General features: G+C 43.5%; 1 protein-coding gene across 4 annotated transcripts in view; it reads left to right on the top strand.

Annotated features, from left to right (window-relative positions):
* Positions 1-19,697, top strand: part of ABCD4 (ATP binding cassette subfamily D member 4) — a 29,586-nt gene that overhangs the window by 4,566 nt on the left and 5,323 nt on the right. For 2 of the 4 annotated variants that reach the window (XM_061611726.1, XM_061611729.1), the window contains exons 3-14: positions 9-136; positions 1,524-1,663; positions 3,288-3,404; positions 4,905-5,030; positions 5,457-5,507; positions 9,831-9,925; positions 11,357-11,478; positions 15,628-15,719; positions 16,255-16,338; positions 16,872-17,074; positions 17,731-17,822; positions 18,099-18,135. In XM_061611726.1, the coding sequence (XP_061467710.1) occupies positions 9-136; positions 1,524-1,663; positions 3,288-3,404; positions 4,905-5,030; positions 5,457-5,507; positions 9,831-9,925; positions 11,357-11,478; positions 15,628-15,719; positions 16,255-16,338; positions 16,872-17,074; positions 17,731-17,822; positions 18,099-18,135 (1,287 nt within the window). The remainder of the gene's footprint in view (positions 1-8; positions 137-1,523; positions 1,664-3,287; positions 3,405-4,904; positions 5,031-5,456; positions 5,508-9,830; positions 9,926-11,356; positions 11,479-15,627; positions 15,720-16,254; positions 16,339-16,871; positions 17,075-17,730; positions 17,823-18,098; positions 18,136-19,697) is intronic. The other 2 variants (XM_061611727.1, XM_061611728.1) reach the window with 2 other exon arrangements.

Below are 19,697 nucleotides of genomic sequence, written 5' to 3'. Positions count from 1 at the left end.
TCCCCTAGAGCAGCTGGTCATTTACCAGGTGGGATTGATCCCCAGCCAGTATTACAGAGTTCTAGGGAACAAAGACTTTCATGGATTCCAGACAGTGACAGCAGTTGCTCTGATTTTTATTATATTGATCTCTATGGTAAGAGAAATCTCTTCTTATACGAGGGGGGGGTACCTTCATTGTGAAGGAGACGAGAACGCATGTAATGCTTCTCGTACAGGCCTGCTCTCCACATGCGCATCCTGTGAAGAGAGCCAAATGACATGTTAGTGATATTAATCACACTTTTTAAAAGCGTGCTTCATGCTGGCACTTCTATTTTGATTATTTTTTAGTTATTTCAACAGTGCATATTCCACATAACCCCATCGTTTCTAAGTGGTGAAGGAAAGAGTTCATTGCCCTGGTTTCTTTCCACTCTTAGTTCCCAAACGTGTTGTCTCCTCTAAACCCAGGCTGGCCTCTTCCCTTTTGTGGGGAATGGCCTTCTTGTGTGAGCAGTCTGGTGAGAGGGAATGCACACAGTGCTGTAAATCAGTTGCCTCCAGCAGGGTATGTGTTCAAACTAGGAAGCTTTATCATACATTTTATGGCTTATACCATGGCTGGGGAACCTCTGGGCTATGGGCTACCTTAGGCCTGCCAAACCAGCCAATTTAGCATGCACACGAGTGCATTCCCAGTTGTTCTTTGTGCTGTTTAAATTTGGTGCCAAATTCAAGCCTGTTGGGATCGGCTCCACTCAGGAACTCTCACTGGGAGCTCCCAAGTGGAATCGATCCCTTCTGAAAGCAGACACGGACACACCTGACGTAATATGACATCTGGTGATTGACAGGTGGGCAGGTTTGCCCACCTGTCAAAAATGGCCAGTGAAGTGGTGGCCACCTTTGAATCCAGTCCACCAGACTTCCCCACTCCTGGCTTACACTGTAAACTGCTCCTGTGAGCAGTTCAATGCACGTATCAGTGGTCGAAAGTAACATACAGAAATGTTGCATTGGCCCTAAGGTGTTAAGTCACGGGTAGCCAACTTGCACCATAACTGATGCAAATGGCACAGGGAGAAGTGGCTTTCTTTGTCTGAACAGGCGCAGGAGGGCCCACAGACCTTGCTACAGACTAGAGAAGATCTGAACTGTTGTCAGCCTATCCTGGGCTATGTTGTTACGTGTTCCCCTGCTCAGCAGACTGGAAGTGAAACTTTACTCAGATGTGCCGGGAAGACCATCTGCATTTGTAGTGTGGGACACTCTAGAGTAGCACTTGACTTGTAGCCAAAAGCTTTGTCTGCCCCTGCTTTAAGCGATGAGTGAATACTCCTTATGATAGTATTCCATTGTCAATGATGCCCAAGAGATTACTAAGGATGGAGTTTCTTAGCTCTGGAGCCGGAAAGAAGGGTCTCCTTCAGCAAATGCAGCTGTTGTGGCCAAGAAGATTTCCCCTGCAGAATGTTTCTGTTACCGTATTATCATTCTCCCGATGTTGAGTTTCACTTCTCTCTCTCTTTCCTCCCTCTCAGTTGAAGAGTTTTGACCAGTTCATCTGCAGCCTGATGTATGTGAGCTGGAGGAAGACTCTCACTGAATATCTCCATGGCTACTACTTTCAGGGCCAGGTGTATTATACCTTGAATATTCTTCATGAGAAAATCGATAATCCGTAGGTGGCTGGGCATCATTTGAGCTGCTCCTGGCTCTTTCTGGCATGTTTGTACACCTCTCTGCCTTGATGGGGGCTGGTGTGTGTTCTCTGTATGTGGGCTGGCCTGCTTTGCGTTTTCCTCTAGGTGTCCCTGGCCTCTTCATTAGTTTGATTGGATTTCGATCACACTATGTGCTCTAAATTCCAGGCACTATATTTAAAACTAAAATCTAAAATGCAACAGTAAAACATGGTTTTTTTCCACATGAAAGTTCTATTAATTTAAAGATATGTAAAGAGGCTAATAGCACCAAGAGGCCAACAGGCTCTAAGTACAGTTTTTGCTTTAGAGGGCAGTTTCCCTTTGTATTGCTTTTTGAAACATTGGGATATTAATCCACTCTTCTGGTGCCCTCCAGATGATTTGGACTACAACTCCCATCAGCCCCAGTCAGCCTGGCCAAAGGTCAGGGATTATGGGAGTTGTAGCCCAACAACATCTGGAGAGTTGGGGGACGCTGCTGTTTTATAAGCAAAAAGGGACCTACTTACAGGTGTTTAGAGAAGGAAACTGAAGATGATCAACAACTAGATTAAAGTATAATCTGATTATGGGGCTATCTGAAATTGTGGAGTGATCCCTTGCATTGCAGCAGATTAAATGCTTGCTTTGTGCATGGGATTTTCACCACAATAATTTGAATGGGTAGCAAGGAACAACTATAGATCCAACTCTAAAGCTTTTTAGATGATTTCTAAGGAATGGCTACAGTTGGAGTTGCAAAGGGGAAGCCAAAAACATAATAGGGCTTTATTTATCTTCAAAGCAATGCAACTGGAATTGTGAAAATACAGCTTTTTGGTGTCTGAAAATAACCAGCAGTTAAATTACACATATTCTTGGACAATTTCACCTCAGCAGTGATGGCAGTAAACTAATCATAAAGAACAAGTGCTTATATAGAGCACTGGAGTGAGTTCTTTGCTGGGACTGGGATTCAGAAAGCTTTTCTGGCCTCCTCCATTCCCCTGCAAGTTCTGATCAAGCCCTGTCCCCTCCTCTTGTATTCAATTGCTCACAAATACAGAGCCCTTTCCATTAGGAGGTAGACCTCAATGGAGAGTACACTTTCCTCCCCTAGAGTTCTGCCTTGCACTTGGCCTCTCTGGAGTGTGTAGGGGAGGGTTTCTTTTTTAAAAAAACAAAACACCATCCATGCAGCAATGAGTACTGTTCAGTTTCTGTTGGAGGATGGGGCTTTAATGTTTGACAAAAGAGAGGACAGAGTTTCCCAAGAAGAGGTGTTTAAGCAAAGGCTGGGTGGCCACTTATCAGGGATGCTATAACTTCTGACTTCTTGTAGTCAGCAGGGGGTTGGACTATATGACCTTTGAGACACTCCCAACGTTATGATTCTGTATCAGTAGCAAAATGGCTATGGGCTGACTGGAAACTTGTTTTGCATTGATTTGCAAGCTAAGAGTTGAAAAAACAACAACACCAACCTTAAAACTACATAACTGTCCAGCTCTGACTCTTTGTGGATGAACTCTGTTGTTCCTAGCACATTAACTTTTCTTATGCTTTTCTGTTTCTGTTATAGTGATGAATGCCAGTTTAAATTCTCTTTCTTTTGAGCAGAGACCAGAGAATCAGTCAGGATGTGGAGAGGTTCTGCAAACAGCTGAGCTCCATGGCCAGTAAGCTCATCATCTCTCCCTTCACCCTTGTTTACTACACCTACCAGTGCTTTTACAGGTAAGAGTAGTCTTAACCGATTCATTTTATGTATTTATTATTTGATTTATTTCCCCTCCTTCCTCCCAGTAGGAGCCCAGGGCGGCAAACAAAAGCACTAAAAACACTTTAAAACATCATAAAAACAGACCTTAAAATACATTAAAACAATACATCTTTAAAAACATTTTAAAAAAGCTTTAAAAACATATATATTTTTTAAAAGCTTTAATTACACCTATTTTTAAAAAAGAAGGTTTAAAAACATGAAAAAGCAATTCCACCTAGGGGGAAGGGTTACCAGAGCTGAGGGACAGCCACCAAAAACGCCTCTCTTCGCGGACATACTGTTGTAAATTGAGCTAATGTACTGAGAGGATGTGTTTGGACAGCCTCTAGGTGGCTCTCCAGAAATTGCTGGATTCCTACTCCCATCGGCCCCAGCCAGCATGGCCAGCGGTCTAGGATGATGGAAGCTGTAGTCCAGCAACAATTAGAAGGCCACAGGCTCCTCATTCTTGCTCTAGGTAGGAGTGTGCCTATTAGGAAAGGAGTAGGGAACATGGGTAGGAAAATGGGCTTAAAGGCCATTAAAACCCTGCTGGAGAGATATGGGCATGTTTTGGGATGAGAGAGGTGATGCAAGGTTGTTGTTATGTGCCTTCAAGTTGACTACGACTTATTCTGAATGTGATAAAGGGCAATGATGCAAGAGAGCTGTGGAGAGGAAAGCTATTCCTCCAGCATTTTAAAAGGCTGTTTTCAGGGCTGTTGAGTTTGTGGGATCCCTTTCGCCTCCCCACATCACCAGCCTTGCTTTATTTTGTAATGGGGGCTGTATACTCACAGGGAGCTAAGCTGAGCTCAGGGAAAGAGGAGTATGAAGAGTTAGTAAAGGCAAGCAGCATGCTTTATTTTCAACAAACTTTGATTTTAAGAAAGTTGCTACCCATGATAGTATCTTTGGGGACAGGGTATGTTAAATTTAAGTGACTAAATAGCAGGATTAGAAGGGAATGGGAAGGGGCAAGATGGAGGTGCTGAGTCGCTTCTTCCAGCCTGAGGTCCAATCTTCACAATGACCATCTCGTTTAAGAGTTTGCTCATTGTTTAAAAAATGGCGTAATTTTGAATGGGCCTGCTGCAGTTTGGCATAACAAGATCCTTGTAGTAAAGTGCACTATGTAGTTGTGATTGATGCTTTGTAGAGTTTGGTGCGCTTAATATCTCCATCTAAAAGAAAGGTCCAGCTTCTTGATTAAAAGGGAAGCAATGAAGCCAGCCAGCCTCAACTCTGCTAGCACACAGCACATTCATAGCTATTGCTATGCCAGGCAGTACTAGTCATTGTTCTGAATTCTACATGATTATAGCAAAACATATAGACACCTTATTGTGTCATGGTGAATATAAGAATAGCTCTTGTCCCATCTGGAGTGCAGCACAGATGAGCCTCTAAAAGATTGGTATGTAGCCATCCGTTGACAGGTTTGCTAACTTCTCTCCATTTCTCTCTCTTAGCACTGGCTGGTTGGGCCCAGTGAGTATTTTTGGGTATTTTATCATTGGGACAATTGTCAACAAAATCGTAATGAGCCCCATTGTTTCAAAACTGGTCCACCAGGAGAAGCTGGAGGGTGACTTTAGGTGAGTGCATTCAGCAGCTTATAAAAAAGTTTGACTCTGGAGATAACTGCAGTCTGAAATTGTGTCTGCCACAGTCATATCCTGGCAGCCCCATCTTTGGTTATGATACATGTTAAGAATATCCTTGGAATAAGTCTTCTTGGGATATGAACTACCAGCCCAGATAGCATGCATATGGAAGACACATTACAAATAGGCTGCTACTCAATTTTAGGAGGAGGATGTTCATACCCATATAGCTGGCTAGTTAGTCTTTTGGTGTCTCTTGCTACGGTGCAGTTCTGTGTCTGCTCATGTGCCTGTTCACTAGCCTAAGTGATATTTATGGTTTGATGGGAATGGATTTTGCAGAGATCCTGATTATCCTAGTCCAAAAAGTGGACACCCATTAAAGCAAATAGTATTTATGTTTTCTGGCTTTAACAGGTTTAAGCATATGCAGCTACGGGTGAATGCTGAATCTGCTGCATTTTACAGGTAAGCAGGTGCTTCTCTTCCTTGTATCTCATTTTTGTGACACTTCTTGGATCCTAAAAACAAAGGGAAAAATATTTACATCTGCTTTGTCTCCTGTATTCATTTCCTCGAAACAAGATTTCTGCCAAGTACTTGATCGCTCTCTTCAGTTCCTATTGCCTAACATTAACTGCTGTCTCCTGTATCATATGTTATGTTACGTTACGTTACATTATGTTAGCGTTTATTTCTATCAAAAAATATGAGGTGTGGACATTCGTAGATAATAAGAAAAAAAGAGGGGAAACCCCAGAATGTCAAAAAAGGGAAATTCTCACTTTTGCTGTGAATGGCATGAGATAGAAAGTGAGATAGAAAACTCTATTGAATAAAGCACTTTAACAACTTAAATCCCCTGATGAAAGCCCTTGTGTAGGGCTGAAACGTGTTGGGTATTTGAAAGAAATTTATTCTCTTTTATAGAAATCAATAAAGAAAAAAATATAAATTTGGAATTTCCCTTTTTTGACATTCTGGGGTTTCCCCTCTTTTTTTCTTATTAGCGTTTATTTCTAGGCTGCTTTTTGGGCAAAAAGGCCCCCAAGGCAGCTCACACACAAATTGAAATACATAAATAGAAATCAAAACAACACAATCTACAAGAATTCAAACCAACAAAATTATAACATTTCTAAAAAGCAATAACAACTAGAAACAAAAAGCAGTCATCTTCTTGGTAAAGGACAATCCCCAGAAAAATGTCACTAAGAGCAGGGGGCAAAGCAGCAATACATCTCAGTCTGCAGCAACTCCTGATAAGGGCCAGGCAGAGGGGTGGGGCAAGGCAGGTGGAAAAGCTTGCCCCTGGATGGTCTCAGCACAGTCTCACCCCTGCAGCAATCTAAATCATAAAACAAGTACAACTTGTGTGCTAGGTGGCAGTGTTTTCTTTTCCAAAAAAGGCAAATTCAGGAGAGCTCTGTAAGTCTGAGTGAACTTGCACTGTGTCAGACCCCTGCTCTGGGACTTGTCTCATAATGGATCTCTCACACTGGCCCCAGCACAGGTCTCCCACGATCCCACTACTAGGTGCCGCCTGACACTCTAATGCAGTACTGCCCTGCAACTGTGCCTTAGTCTCCTCCACAGATTGCTACGTAGTGTCTGGGTGCACTTACAGGCCACAACCCCCCTGTATCTTTCTGCCTTTAAAGATTACAGCTCTGGGTTGCTTTGGATACCTGCTGCTGTTACACTATCCCTTCACCGCTGCCACCATTTATACTGTTCCCAGCTTTGGTATTTGCTCTGCCCACCCTTCTGGCCTGTAATATCCCAGCCAAGGATCAGGTGTGTTGTTAAACCAAAACTATTTATTAATAACACAAGGAATAAACAAGATTACTTTAAGTTCAGTCAACATGCGTGTGGTTACATATAATAGTTTTCTCTTTATATCTCTTAGTCCTAAAACCTGCCTCACTACCCGCCTAAACACAAATCCACCCCTCCAAAAACCCAGAACCATCAACAACTAACCAACCCCTCTCCAATTGTCATTCTCTCATTTATACCTTCAATCGCCCACATGCTCAGCCAATCACATTCCTCAACATTCCAACCCATGTACTCCCCCCCTCACTCACTCTACTTACCACATTTACGCTACAAAACTGACACCATAATTACTGTACAACATTTACAGAGGCATCACGTACTGCGCTTTCATTTATCATCTTAATATAGAACATAGGTGTGCGCTTACCAGAAAAGTTATATAGAGATGCTCTCATCCAACCTCCCTGCCCTCCCACAACAGGATCCTGTTCTATTCCACCACCATCACCCCATTCTATTTAACATGTTTAGGAACATGTGTTGCACTTTGGGAGATGTTCAATGACCTACTATATCTGCCCTTATGGAAGCTTTTCTGCAGACATTCTTTTTAATTTAAGCACACTTTTCCTAGTGATAAGAGTAATCAGATGTCACTTTTGCATCATTTCACCTTCATTGATTTCAGTTTTGTTCTCCAGCCTATCCCCTTCAGAAGGGATGGGTGGGTTTTTTATTTTATGTTTGGTTTGGTTGCTCTGATATTAACTCTAGCCAGCCTTCAAACTAGAGAATGCCAGGAGTACTATATAGGAAATTTCCTATTCCAGTGCTGTTTGGGGTGTCTATGAAAATCTTTAGTTATTCTCCCGGTGTAGCTCCAGTTTGTGTTAATCACATCTGTAAATTTTGTATGGCCTTGGCAATGAGTGATAATTTGTGGATTCGAAGGTCCTGCCCCTCTCCCAGTTTGGGAAAGGGGGTCCTTGTCTCTGACATTACACTGACCACTGGCCAAGAATGGGCAGTAGCTAAGTGGTGGTGCATCTGCTTTGCATGCAGAAGGTCCCAGGTTCATTCCCTGCTATCTGCAGTTAGACCTGGGAGAGATTCCTGCTTGAAATTCTGGAGTGCCAAAGCCAGTCAATGGTAGGCAATACTGAGCTAGATGGACCAATGGTCTGACTTTATATAAGGGAGCTTTTTTGTTACTATTGGAGACGATCTTTACCACTTAAGCTTGGTACAAGGTTTGGAATTATCACACTCCCAGTTCGAAGCTCAGGAGAAAAGCAGAGGAGAACCCTTATAGTTACATTGCATTGTGGAAGCATTCTAAGTGCCAGTCCCATATCAGGAGGAGAGCACGGATCCATCTTTGTCACACTATTCATCTGGAGAAGCTCTGAGTGCTTCCAAACCACAGTTTAATGACAGGGATAATCCCTTCTCTCCTCTCTAGCTCTGAGCTTGGAAGACTATGGTTGCCAGAAAGGGGGGCAGGGAGGGAGGAACACTTGCCATAGCAACCAAATTTGCGGACTCCTGGTCCAAATGATTTTGAAACAGTGCACCTTCCATAAACTGTGTTGTTTGTCTACTGTCAGTGTGATTCAGCTGACAGCCATTCTGGTGACATTCCTCTGAGCCCAGAGTTATTAGGGCTGCCCAGTTAGAATATGTCTGCACCAGCTCACTCTCACTTGGTTTGTGTTGAAGTGTATTACAAACAGCTTGCAAGGTCAGCAGTTCTTCCTGTGGCCTGTTCCCAGGTAGGGTCCACTTTCGCGCTGTTCAATTTTTTAAAAAGTCTAAAATTTAGCATCTTATTCATCTTCCCCTGGCTAAATTTTATTATTTGTTTCCCTATTCTTCTCTCTCTTGATCCCCTCCCAAATTTTTAAAAATTTAAAACAGTTCTGAACACACACCTATTCACCCAACATTATCCAGTCACTGAACTCATAGAGGAGCCCACCTGCCGTTCTGCTTTTTGCCACATGAGGTCCCTATTGTCATTGGAAATCCCACAAAAAGACAATCACAATAACTTTGAGAGCCTTGGGTTCCTTTATTCAGAGGTGTCCTGAATTAAAGGAGAGACCGAAGATAGCTTTTCCTCCATGTTCTTGTATCCTTGGCATTGTTTTGTTTTTGCTTGTTTGTTGGCAGGTAAGAATGGTGGCACATCAGTCCCACTCCCCCGTCCCTGGTCCAAACACATAATTCACTTAATCCACCTCTAATCATAGCAGTAGAATGCAGACAAAACAATAGATCTGACCATCCCAGCCAGAAACCACCCCACCTCTGACCTAGAGTGTTGCAAACACTTTCCCCTGTCTCTCACCCGGGCAGATTCTCTTCCATTCCCCACTATAGGATCTCACCCTGGGTGGGTCAAGTGGCTTTGTACTCGCCCTCTACACAATTGGTCATTCACTCCAGCAAAAATAGATTCTCAGAAACATGACACAAACATCCAGGGAAACCCAAAAAGCGGTAGTGCCTTTACCCTCTGACCGACCCGAAAGGGATTATCCTTCCCAGGTAAGTGGAACTTGAAGTTACTGCCAGTCAGCTGATCGGCGCTGACTTTAGGCTTCACATTCTGCAGGTGCAGACGATCCTAGGGAGCTTGAAGTCAGTGCTTATCAGCTGATAACACTTAGTGTTATCAGTTTAACACAGGAAGGACACAGGGAGAGTTGTTCTCAAAACTCCACAACTTTGAGATTGGCTTCCCCTAGAGACTGGCCCAAATCCGAGCATCATTTAAAAAGGGTGGCTGATTTCTTTTAGCTATATTAGTTTTCTCGTCACTGGTCATCACTGATTGGCCTTTTAACACATTCCCTCTGGAGAAACTGAATTCATGCAACAATCTACCTCCATTGACCATTTGCCACCCTCCACATGCTTATCCATGCAGCTTCTCCCAATGAACTCTAGATCTGTGAGGATGGTTACCATACAGGTTGACTGTGCTATTGTGCTACTTTGCAGAGCTGGGGAAGTTGAGCACATGCGAACCAACCGCAGGCTGCAAAATCTCCTGCAGACACAGAGAGAGCTGATGAGCAAGGAGCTGTGGCTGTACAGTAGGAACCCTTTTTTTACTCATTATACTAGGGATAACCTTTCAATTACATTCTTGCAGAAAAGACTTTGTGGAGCAACTGTTCCCTCAAAAAAGGAAAAGAGAATAAGTAGGTGAGCCTCCGGCCAAGTCTCAGAAAGAAAGTGGTTTCTACTGGAATCCAGACCCAATGGGGACATTCTGGGTTTTGAAGTCAGTGCTTATCAGTTGATAGTGCCTGAAAAGGGTCAGCAACAAGGCCTTGAGGCCTGAACTGTGGGGAAGAAGAGCTCTAACGTTTAAAGGAAGAAGCAGCACTTGGGTCATGTGGATTTTGCTAGCTCAGGCTCTACTAGAGGAGCTGTCAAACTTTTTGTTACAGGGTGTGGAGTGCTGAACTGAAGTTAGATTTAATACCTCATTGATATGTATTATCCTGAATGCCAGTAACTGGGTTGGCATCCAGAGCACATGGCTCCTACTAAAAATTAAAACATACCAAAAAAATTGTGAAAATGGAAATCCCAAATTAACTGGTGTGCTATCATTGCCACATGTGGGCCAAGCTGGTCTGCCCTTGTGTGCCTCTTTATCTATTTCTTGCTTTAAATGCACTCAGTGCGAATGGTGCCAGCACCCAGCATGCTAGGGCAGCTGCTAGGGCTCCACTACTCCAGCAGGACCCATCAGTACCAACACCTGCAGTGGGGCCTCCATGCTGAGCATCTGTGTCTGCAAACCTCCATCTTAATTTACCACAGTGCCCTGCAACAACACTATATTAGGCCCTCCTAATACAGCATGGGTACAGCATGGGTAAGTTAAAATGGCAGTTCCCAGCCACTTTGGAGTGCTTCTGCTGCCGTCACTGGGAACAGATAGGCCTGAGGGGGCTCGTTCATGTCAGAGGGAGCCCAGCCAAGGGCACTCTGCCCAAAGCCCTCCCAAAACTGGCCCAGACAGGTGGCCCGAGGTCAGACTGTTTCCCATCTGGCTCATCTGCTTTATTCCTCATCAAACTACTGTGCAAATCTGCTGCATGTTTTTGCAGAAATGGCACCCATCTCCATGTGGTTTTAAATGGTATGGTGAGGAAGGGGGAGATACACTGTGAGGGTGAAAAACAAGGAGAAACCTCAACAAAGGAGATGTTGAAGAGAACCATGTGGCCAAAGCAAGCCTTGTTGTGCAGGAATAATGCCTTGCTGCTGTGAACACAGCGTTTGTTTTTAATTTGGCTGCAGTTTCAGATAATGGCATGCATTGCTTTAGAATCGGTGCTCATTGCAAGAAGTCAAGGAATTATTCTGGGAAGTGGGCTGAAAGATGCTCTCTTCTGCATTTGGTCCTGATAACGTAGCCTCTGAGAATGCAGTATATGGTATCTTGACCCTGTTATCTAGGCAGAAGTTTCCTATTGCTCACTGGTTCACACTGATGTGTTTCCGCTTAGTTGGAATCAACACTTTTGACTATCTGGGCAGTATCCTGAGTTATGTGGTGATCGCCATTCCCATATTCAATGGAGTCTATGGTGATCTGGATCCAGCAGGACTGAGCTCCTTGGTTAGCAAGGTAAGAACATAAGAAGAGCCTGCTGGAACAGTGGCCCATCTAGTCCAGCATCCTGTTCTCACAGCGGCCAATTAGATGCACATGGGAAGCCCCCAAGCAGGACCTGAGTGCAAGAGCACGGTCTCCACTTTGATTCCCAGCAGCTAGCATCCACAGGCATACTGCCTCTGACTGTGGAGGCGGACCATAGCCATCGTGGCTAGTAGCCTGTGATACCATTATCCTCCATGAAAGGAGTGCCATCACTCAGCTATAGGGTGCCTGTTTTGCATGCAGAGGCCCCAGGTTTAACTCCTGGCATCTCTAGGTAGGGCTGGGAAAGTCTTTTTTCTTAAACCCTGGAGAACCATTGCCAGTCAGCATAAACCATACTGAGCTAGATGGGACAACAGTCTATGTCCGGTATGCCTTTCCAACCACCTGCGATTCCTGTAATAGCCATTGGATGAAGTAAACAAAAACCCACAGGGGTTTCTTACAGTATTGGGGTCATACTAGGAGGACTTTGGTCTAAGGCTGAGGTGGAAGGCACATCCATATCATGGGAAAGGAAATTGGCAGGGACATATAAATCATGTAATTTAAACGTGTATGGAACTGATGCCCTAACCACTGGAAATCTGCTTAGCGTTCCCTGTGACTCCTAAGATTTCACCATCCCTTGCTCACACACTTCAGGCCTTTGTTCTCAGCCATAAGGGTTTGAAACTTGCTTTTATTTTACTTTAAGCTGAAAGCTGAGATTCCCAGATGCTGAACTCCATACCCCATACTGGGTTCTGGACTTGTACATGGTGTTGTGGGAGAACTAATCCTGAAACACTGGTAGTGGAGAAAATGGCTCCCTTTCCCATAATGTATGTTTGTTTGTTTATTTAAAAAGCATTTCTAAACCACTTAATGTTTTGAAATCTCTAAGTGGTATACAAAAATAACATTAAAAACAATAAAACAGTGTCACAAAAACAGTGAAACAGCATTATAAAAACAAATAAAAGCATGAACAGATAAAAACCGGAATTCAGAAGCAACAGAGTTTAATCTCATGGGCCTGGGAAAAAGACATGACTTCTGAAGCAACTAACAGATGATGCTTCATATATGACAGAGGGAAAGGCATTCCACAGTGTTGGGGCAATGGCAGAGCATGCCTGTTTTCAGGTCACTGCCCTGTGATATTCTATAGGATGTGGTGTTATTTTTCCAGATTATCTAAGTTAGGTGCGGGGAACCTTTGGCCTTCCAGATGTTGCTGAACTACAACTCTGATAATCTCAGGCCACTGCTCATGCTTGCTGGTGTTGGTGTAGCTCAGCAACATCCGGAGGGCCAAAGGTTTCCCATACCTGATCTACATGATCTTCCGGGTCTATACAAGAGCAGACGGTCTTTCAGGTAACCTGGTTCCAAATTGTTCAGGGCTTTATATGTTAGTAACAAGACCTGGAAGATGGACAGGTAGCTGCAGTTCCCACATCACAGGTGTAATATGTATGTGTGCAAGTGCTCCATTCAGCAACTCAACTTGGTGTTGTTGCTGCTCTGTTACGCTTTCTTGGCATGGTGCTTTCAGCCTTAGTGTTAGAAGTGATCAACAGCAATGCATTCCAAAGGCAGGGCTAGCCCACCCTTTAATGCAATACACGGTATGCCACAAAGAGGGAACAGATGAAATGTGGCACCTCAAGCGCTACTAGTGTCTGTTTTATTGCCATTTCATTGGGGGAATCTGGCACTGCTTTTTAGGGATGCTGTTGCTTTATACACCAAGTAGAAGCCAGGAATGAGATCAACAAGAGCAATCAGCTTTATCACAGGGTGTGTGTTGGTTCCACAAAGTAGACCACAGCACGCAATCACACACAGGTACATTTAGCATGTGTGCATCAGTGTAGTCCACATTTTTGAGGAGCTTGGTCCACAAACATCTGTACATACATACAGACTCCTTGTATATGTGTACAGCATAATGTGTGAACAGCCATACTGTTGGGAGACTGCAGATGCAGCAGGCCAACTGGCTTGACATGCAGACAGTAAAGAAGGCAAATTTATTGCTTCACCTGTCGTGGTTTGAGATCCCTCCCTCTGTAAACAAGGGGTGGCCTAATTCCGTCCCGGGAGAGAGCCTGCCAAAACCTAGCTCATCAAAACTGTCTGAAACTAACCACAGAGAGCTAAGATTACTTGGGCCTGGCATTCCTCACTGTGAAGTGAGAGACGTCTTTGGAACAGGCCCGGGCAGCCTCTCCGTGAGAGCAAAGGTGGGTGGCTAGTTGTCATGACCCCATGGAGTGGGCATTGATCCCAGTACTGGTGGGAATTGTTGTGGACCTTGGCAGGATGTTGAAGCTAGATAGGAGATAGCTACAGCCTGCTGTGTTTTTCATTATTATTGCAATCCCTGGTTCTCTCGCTGTGTTTGTCCTTCTTGCTTTCAAATTCTTAGCTGCTTTGACATTTCAGAAACAGTTCGGTATGGGGCTGAATATTTTAAGGTACAGAGGTCAAGGAGCTTCGTGTTTCAGAGCAGCTTTCTGTTAGGCAGGGACTCCTGTGTAAAGTGAATCCTAGGGTTGCGTCTTCCCTTGTGTCATGTGCCAGTAAGCAGAGCGCAACAGGTGCCAAAAAACATCGTCAGGGGAGGGCTGCTAAGGGAGCCCCAACAGGCAACTGGCCCCAGCAGCCTCAGAATGAGAAGAGGCGAGGAGGGAGTGTCTTAATTCTGCTATGGGTTACTCCTGGGTTACACTCTGGCTCTGGGGGCCTTATTCTTCCTTGGCCAAGTCTCTACCCACAGCTTAACCCTATGTTGTCTTCCTCCTTGCTGGCTCACTCAGCCACCTCTGAGCTGAGCTCCTGTACGCTTGGAGGTGGACTGGGCGACTGCCAGGATCCCTGCTCTCTCCCAGCTGGTGCAGCTGTATTTCCCATGCTGCTGTTTGGCTTACGTAGCACCATCCATCTATGGGCACAGTGTTTTACAAAGAGCAGCTTTGGTTTGACATGCCCTTACCCCAAGGGCTTACCATATAAAATAGACATAGGGAAACAACAGGGGTGGTGGTGTAGAAATGGGAGATATGGGTAAATGGGGGAAGAATATGAGATTATTTCAGTGATGTGTACTCTGGCTTGGTTACCATGGGGTTCTGGAGCTAGAGGGATGTTCCAAACCCTTTTCTGGAAAGGGTGAGTTTCAAGGAGGCACTTGAAGGAAATAAGGGAGGCAGTTCCAGGCATAAGAGACAGCAAGGGAGAAAGGGCAGAGGTGTTCCAGGGAGCAAAAGATACCACTGCTAAGAAATCTCTTAGCTACATGCTGGTGGCTTCTTCAGCCAGCTTACCTACTAGTCAGGTTGCCACTCTCTCTGGCACTATGTAAACAATACCATCCCTCCCATTAGTGCAATTCCTTGAGAATAATGTATGCCCAAAAGTGATAAATTCTGGAAGCTGTCTGTGATTGGAGGGGAGATGCAAATGTGGCAACTTTCTAACAGAGTGATGAATGGGTTCTTTTGGAAGGATTTTGCCAGAAGTTGAGTCTGTAGGCAAGTTTAGGGGAACTTTGGGCAGAACTAATTTTCTCTGTGGTTCTGACCAATCCTTTTTACCTGCTCAGCAATAACTGCTTCCTCAATATTTATTGATTTATTTAACAAGATTTATATACTGCTTAATCAAAAAATATCTCTTAAGCAGTTTATATAGAGATGAATCATATTCTGCATGCATAAGAGAGAGCACAGAATGTATACCCTAGTGCGTAATCTTCTAATCTTCCTGATTGTGGTCTATGTTTGCTGAAAGTTTAGAAACCAGCAAGAGGCATTTGAATGACTTCTTTCACACATACACTGCAAAATCCTGTTTTCCTTTACTAATTCAGTCCTTACCAAAGTTTTGTGAATACCAAAAATGGTAAACTATCTGCTAAGTTTTAGCAAAATTATTGACCCACATAATTGTTTTTTTAAAAATAATTAACCTACAATAGTGCTGAATTTGGACTGTATTGGAATAGATAATGGGCAGTTCTGCTTCCAGCTGAAGAGGCAATCCATTCCTATAGCTAATTTTGAGGCAGCTTCTGGTCCCGTGTATTGACTCCCATCCCTTGCTAATTCTCCCTGATTTACCTTGCAGAATGCCTTTGTCTCTCTGTATCTGATTGGCTGCTTTAGCCAACTCATTGACCTCTCCACCACTGTGTCTGACGTAGCTGGCTACACGCACAGGTATGTCCTCTTGTTTGTTTGAGAAACAGTTGTGTCATAATAGTGCAGACCTTCATGTGTGTGTCTGCGGGGCAAAGGAATCCTCTGCTTCTTGTGGATCCATTAAAGGTCATATATGGTGTATGACACTCTTGTGTCCCAGTTAGGTTGCACTATGTTGGGCTCTCTTCTGAGGCATCCTTTGAAAATGAACAAATGAGAGAGTCCCTCCTTTCACTTTAGGCATAGAATGCTGGATATCTGTCATTATAATCTTTGAGACGGCAGCAGTAGAGAGAATCTGAAGTCTTCCTCTTAGTTCAGTTAGTTTCAGATGGCTGGTGTTTCTGCCTATGTGGCATTTCTATTTAGACTATTTACTTCATTTCTACTCCACAGACAATATTCACTACTTACAAGCTTACATATTAAAACATTTCTCCCTTTTGAAGATTAGGCTTCTTAGCAACTCAGTTCTGGGCCTTACTATTCAGGACAGGACCTGCTTTGAGCAGAACCGTTTCTTCTCAATGACTGCTTTTCATGTTTTTTGTAGAATTGGGGAGTTGCAGGAGATGCTGCTGAAACTTTCCAAGAAACAAAATGACAGTGAACCACAAGCCAAATGGGACTTCAACAGGTGAGTAGTTTGGCGTCAGGTGTGGGAATGTCACTGTTTCTTAGGGTGCTTCCAGACTGTCACTGTTATGGGGTGGGATTCATTCACATACTGAAAAATTCAGGCTGCACAATTATAGTTGATTTGGGAAGTTTTGCGCAATAAACCCACTTCCCCAAAAGACTGGACTTGTTTGCGATATGAAAGTAATGGGAAAATGCACTGGAAAGTGTGGGGTAACACTTGCATTGACATAACCATGCCTACTGTGTGGTGGTGAGGGCAGGGAAGAAGGCCCACTTCTCTGCCACCATCGCATCCTCAAGTAGCCGTCCAGTGGAGCTTTTCCATATTGTCAGGAGTCTGTTGACACCACCTCCAGAAAATGGAGTTTTAGATCCTCCGGAGGCCCACTGTGAATTGTTTGCAAGGCACTTTGAGGGTAAAGTTGCTTGCCTACCACTGATCTAATGCTTGTCTGCTGATCCTTCCTTCTGCTTATTTCTCTCTTCCCTGCCCCCCACCTTTCTTTGTGGGGGCTTTGATGCCTTTAGTGATTCTAAAGAGCAGATGGTCTCAAGTGACACAGCTTTTCTCCTGGAGCAAGTTTCCCTTACTGCTCCTTCTGAGAAGCTGCTCATCAAGGATCTAAACCTGAGAGTCACACAAGGGAACAATCTACTGATTACTGGGAATACGGGCACAGGGAAGACATCTTTGCTGCGTGTTCTTAGTGGCCTCTGGGAGAGCAAGCAGGGTGAGTACATCAGTTTCCCTGAAATGTTGTTTGATGAAAGAAGGCTTTTGCAGCAAGCCAGAGGGTGGAACACTGATTCCTCATAAGATGGCTGAGCAAAGGCTAGATTGGAACTGTTTGGCAACCCAAATGCAGTCTCTTGTTCTTAACTTCTTAATGCCATTGCTAATGTTATTGCTCTCCCCAGTGAGATCCACCTGCCACCTTCATTAACATCCTTGCAGTACTCTCATCTCCCAGGCATTTGTCAAAGTATGTCAGGCTTATTGATGATCTGTTTGATGAGAATGTTCTTACTGATGAAGGTTTTATTGTTTTTCTGCTGGATTTTTTGTTATAGGTTATTAGAACGGCTTTCTTGAAATGTATTGTTCTATGTTACGCCTTTTATGGGTTTAAATCTTTTTGTTAGTTGCTTGGAGACTTTTTTTGTAGTAAGCAACTAAGAAGTCAAATGATTAATAATTATTTACTATGGTTTCTTGGCTTGATTCACGAGAGTGAAGGGGCTTGTGTAGAGGTGCATGAAGCTCATGCATATTCTGGTTTATTAGGACAGGATATGATTGTTCAAAGTGTTAATTTCAAGTTGTTCTGTTATGGAAATGTTGGATCATAGATGTGTGCTTTTGATTCTTTTTGTTGGGTCTGTGCAGGGGATGTCCACATGTTGACTTGCTTTGGCCCCCATGGGATGGTGATCTTACCACAGCGGCCTTTCTTTACGGATGGGACCCTGCGGGAACAGGTAAGTCACCTTGGTGTCAGACTCTCAGAGATGAGTGGTCTTCCTGCTTATCCCAGACTACTTTGAGTAATGATTCTAAAGGAAATATGTGTTATAGTGGTGGCCAACTCAGTTGCTGGGAAACAGCCAGTCTTAATGTGTGCTTGAATATATGGGGCCAGTGGCCTTGTATTGGTTATTAGAAGGCCCTTAACAGAAAGGTATTGTGGCTGCTTCACCTTTTGTATGATTTTAGGGACTCTCATTTGCAGTTTATGTCTGATTTATTTGATATAGGTGATATATCCTCTGAAGGAAATCTATCCAGCTTCAGGTGAGTTGGAATGCACTAGAACAGTTACCCCCAAATGGACTAAAATTGCTTCTGCTTTTTTCTGCAGTTTGTGTCTGTGTTGCATGAATTAGCATTGTACTTGCCTAGGTCGTCTTTTGGTAAGTTTATCTCTTTTCCTGCAAAACGCACCTGCGCCAGGATATAATTGCAGGGAGCAGTCAGTATATGGAGAGGTGCAAAATATCCATTTGTGCTTACTTGGCTTGGAAGCTGTGAAGCCAAAGAAACATTCCAGTGAATTATACAATGTATTGGGGCAGAGGATAGTTGCTTCTCACACTTGAGCAAGATAAGCTCGTGTCAGTGAATGCAGATGTGGTGTATTTGCATAATGCGTTCCGAATGTAGAATTTTCTAGGGACAGAATTTGGTTTTGGATGCCAGTTATATCCAATGCTAATAGTGGCTTTCCCATTTTGATGGTGGAGACCACCAGCAAAAAGCCAGTGAGCCATATAGGGGTGGGATGGGGGCTCTGTTTCACTGTGCTTTGACTCTCCACAAACTAAGCACTCCTGTTCTTATGTGACTGTGTACCATGATTTGTACTAATCACTTCCTCTTTGATCAATTTGCTGCCTACATCTCAGTGCTTCTTATTTTGTATGAGATTCTTGGAAGTTTTTCTCCACATTCTATTTTGTCATTTTATTCCAATCTAGTGCCTCCCCATTATTGCAAAGTCACTGTGAGATCTGTATCCAATCTCCCATGATGAAAAGATTTAAATAAGAACTACTGGCTCTCTGTGTGCCATATAGCAGTTACTAGAAGTTATTTTGCCTTTCTCCATTTGCTGTATTCTGTTACAAATACATTTTATATGACAAAAACTGACTTGCAAAGTTCTTAAAACTTGATTCTCTACCAACTGAAATATTTCTACATATAGATACTGTGAGAAGTGAAGATACAAACTTTATATCTTTTCACACAGTGTATTATATTACAAAGAACCCAATAAGTTGGCTGCAATTGGATTAGGATATCCACCCAAGCCTGTCCAGAGCAAAAAATATAATAGGGTACCTCTGAAACATCCAAGCATCTATACCCTTTTGTTCCTTGAGATAGTTCTCCTTATGCATTTGTTGGCTGCCTGTTTGTATAACACCATCAGTCTAAATGGCATTTCAGTTTCATAAGCAAAGAATATAACAAGTCCCTGCCCCCAAGGAGCTTACAGTAGCATTGGACAGAAGTACTGAGTCCAATCTTTTTCAGCACTGTCGGGGCAGGGTCCGAATATGGTGGCTAAATAATGGCTGTATATTCCATGGTGGGGGCAGACTAAAAGTTTTGAGAGGAGCTTAGGCTTACCATTGTACAAGGTGGCAGAGGTTTCTTGCAAGTTTTTATTTCACTTAACGCTGAAAAAAGTTTTGTCATTGATTGCTTCAAGTGGCAGAGCTGTAACAGTATGTTTTTGATATGGCCTTTAAGATGCCGCAAGACTCTGTTCTTTTATGAGGTGGTGTGAGAATTCTGTCTCTGGTGTCAGATCTGCAGTGGCTCACTAACATATGCAAGTTGTCACTTAA

Source organism: Rhineura floridana, chromosome 2, assembly GCF_030035675.1.
Source record: "Rhineura floridana isolate rRhiFlo1 chromosome 2, rRhiFlo1.hap2, whole genome shotgun sequence".
Lineage (NCBI taxonomy): Eukaryota > Metazoa > Chordata > Lepidosauria > Squamata > Rhineuridae > Rhineura > Rhineura floridana.
Note: the sequence above shows the minus strand (reverse complement) of the source record. Positions and strands in the feature narration are given on the sequence as shown.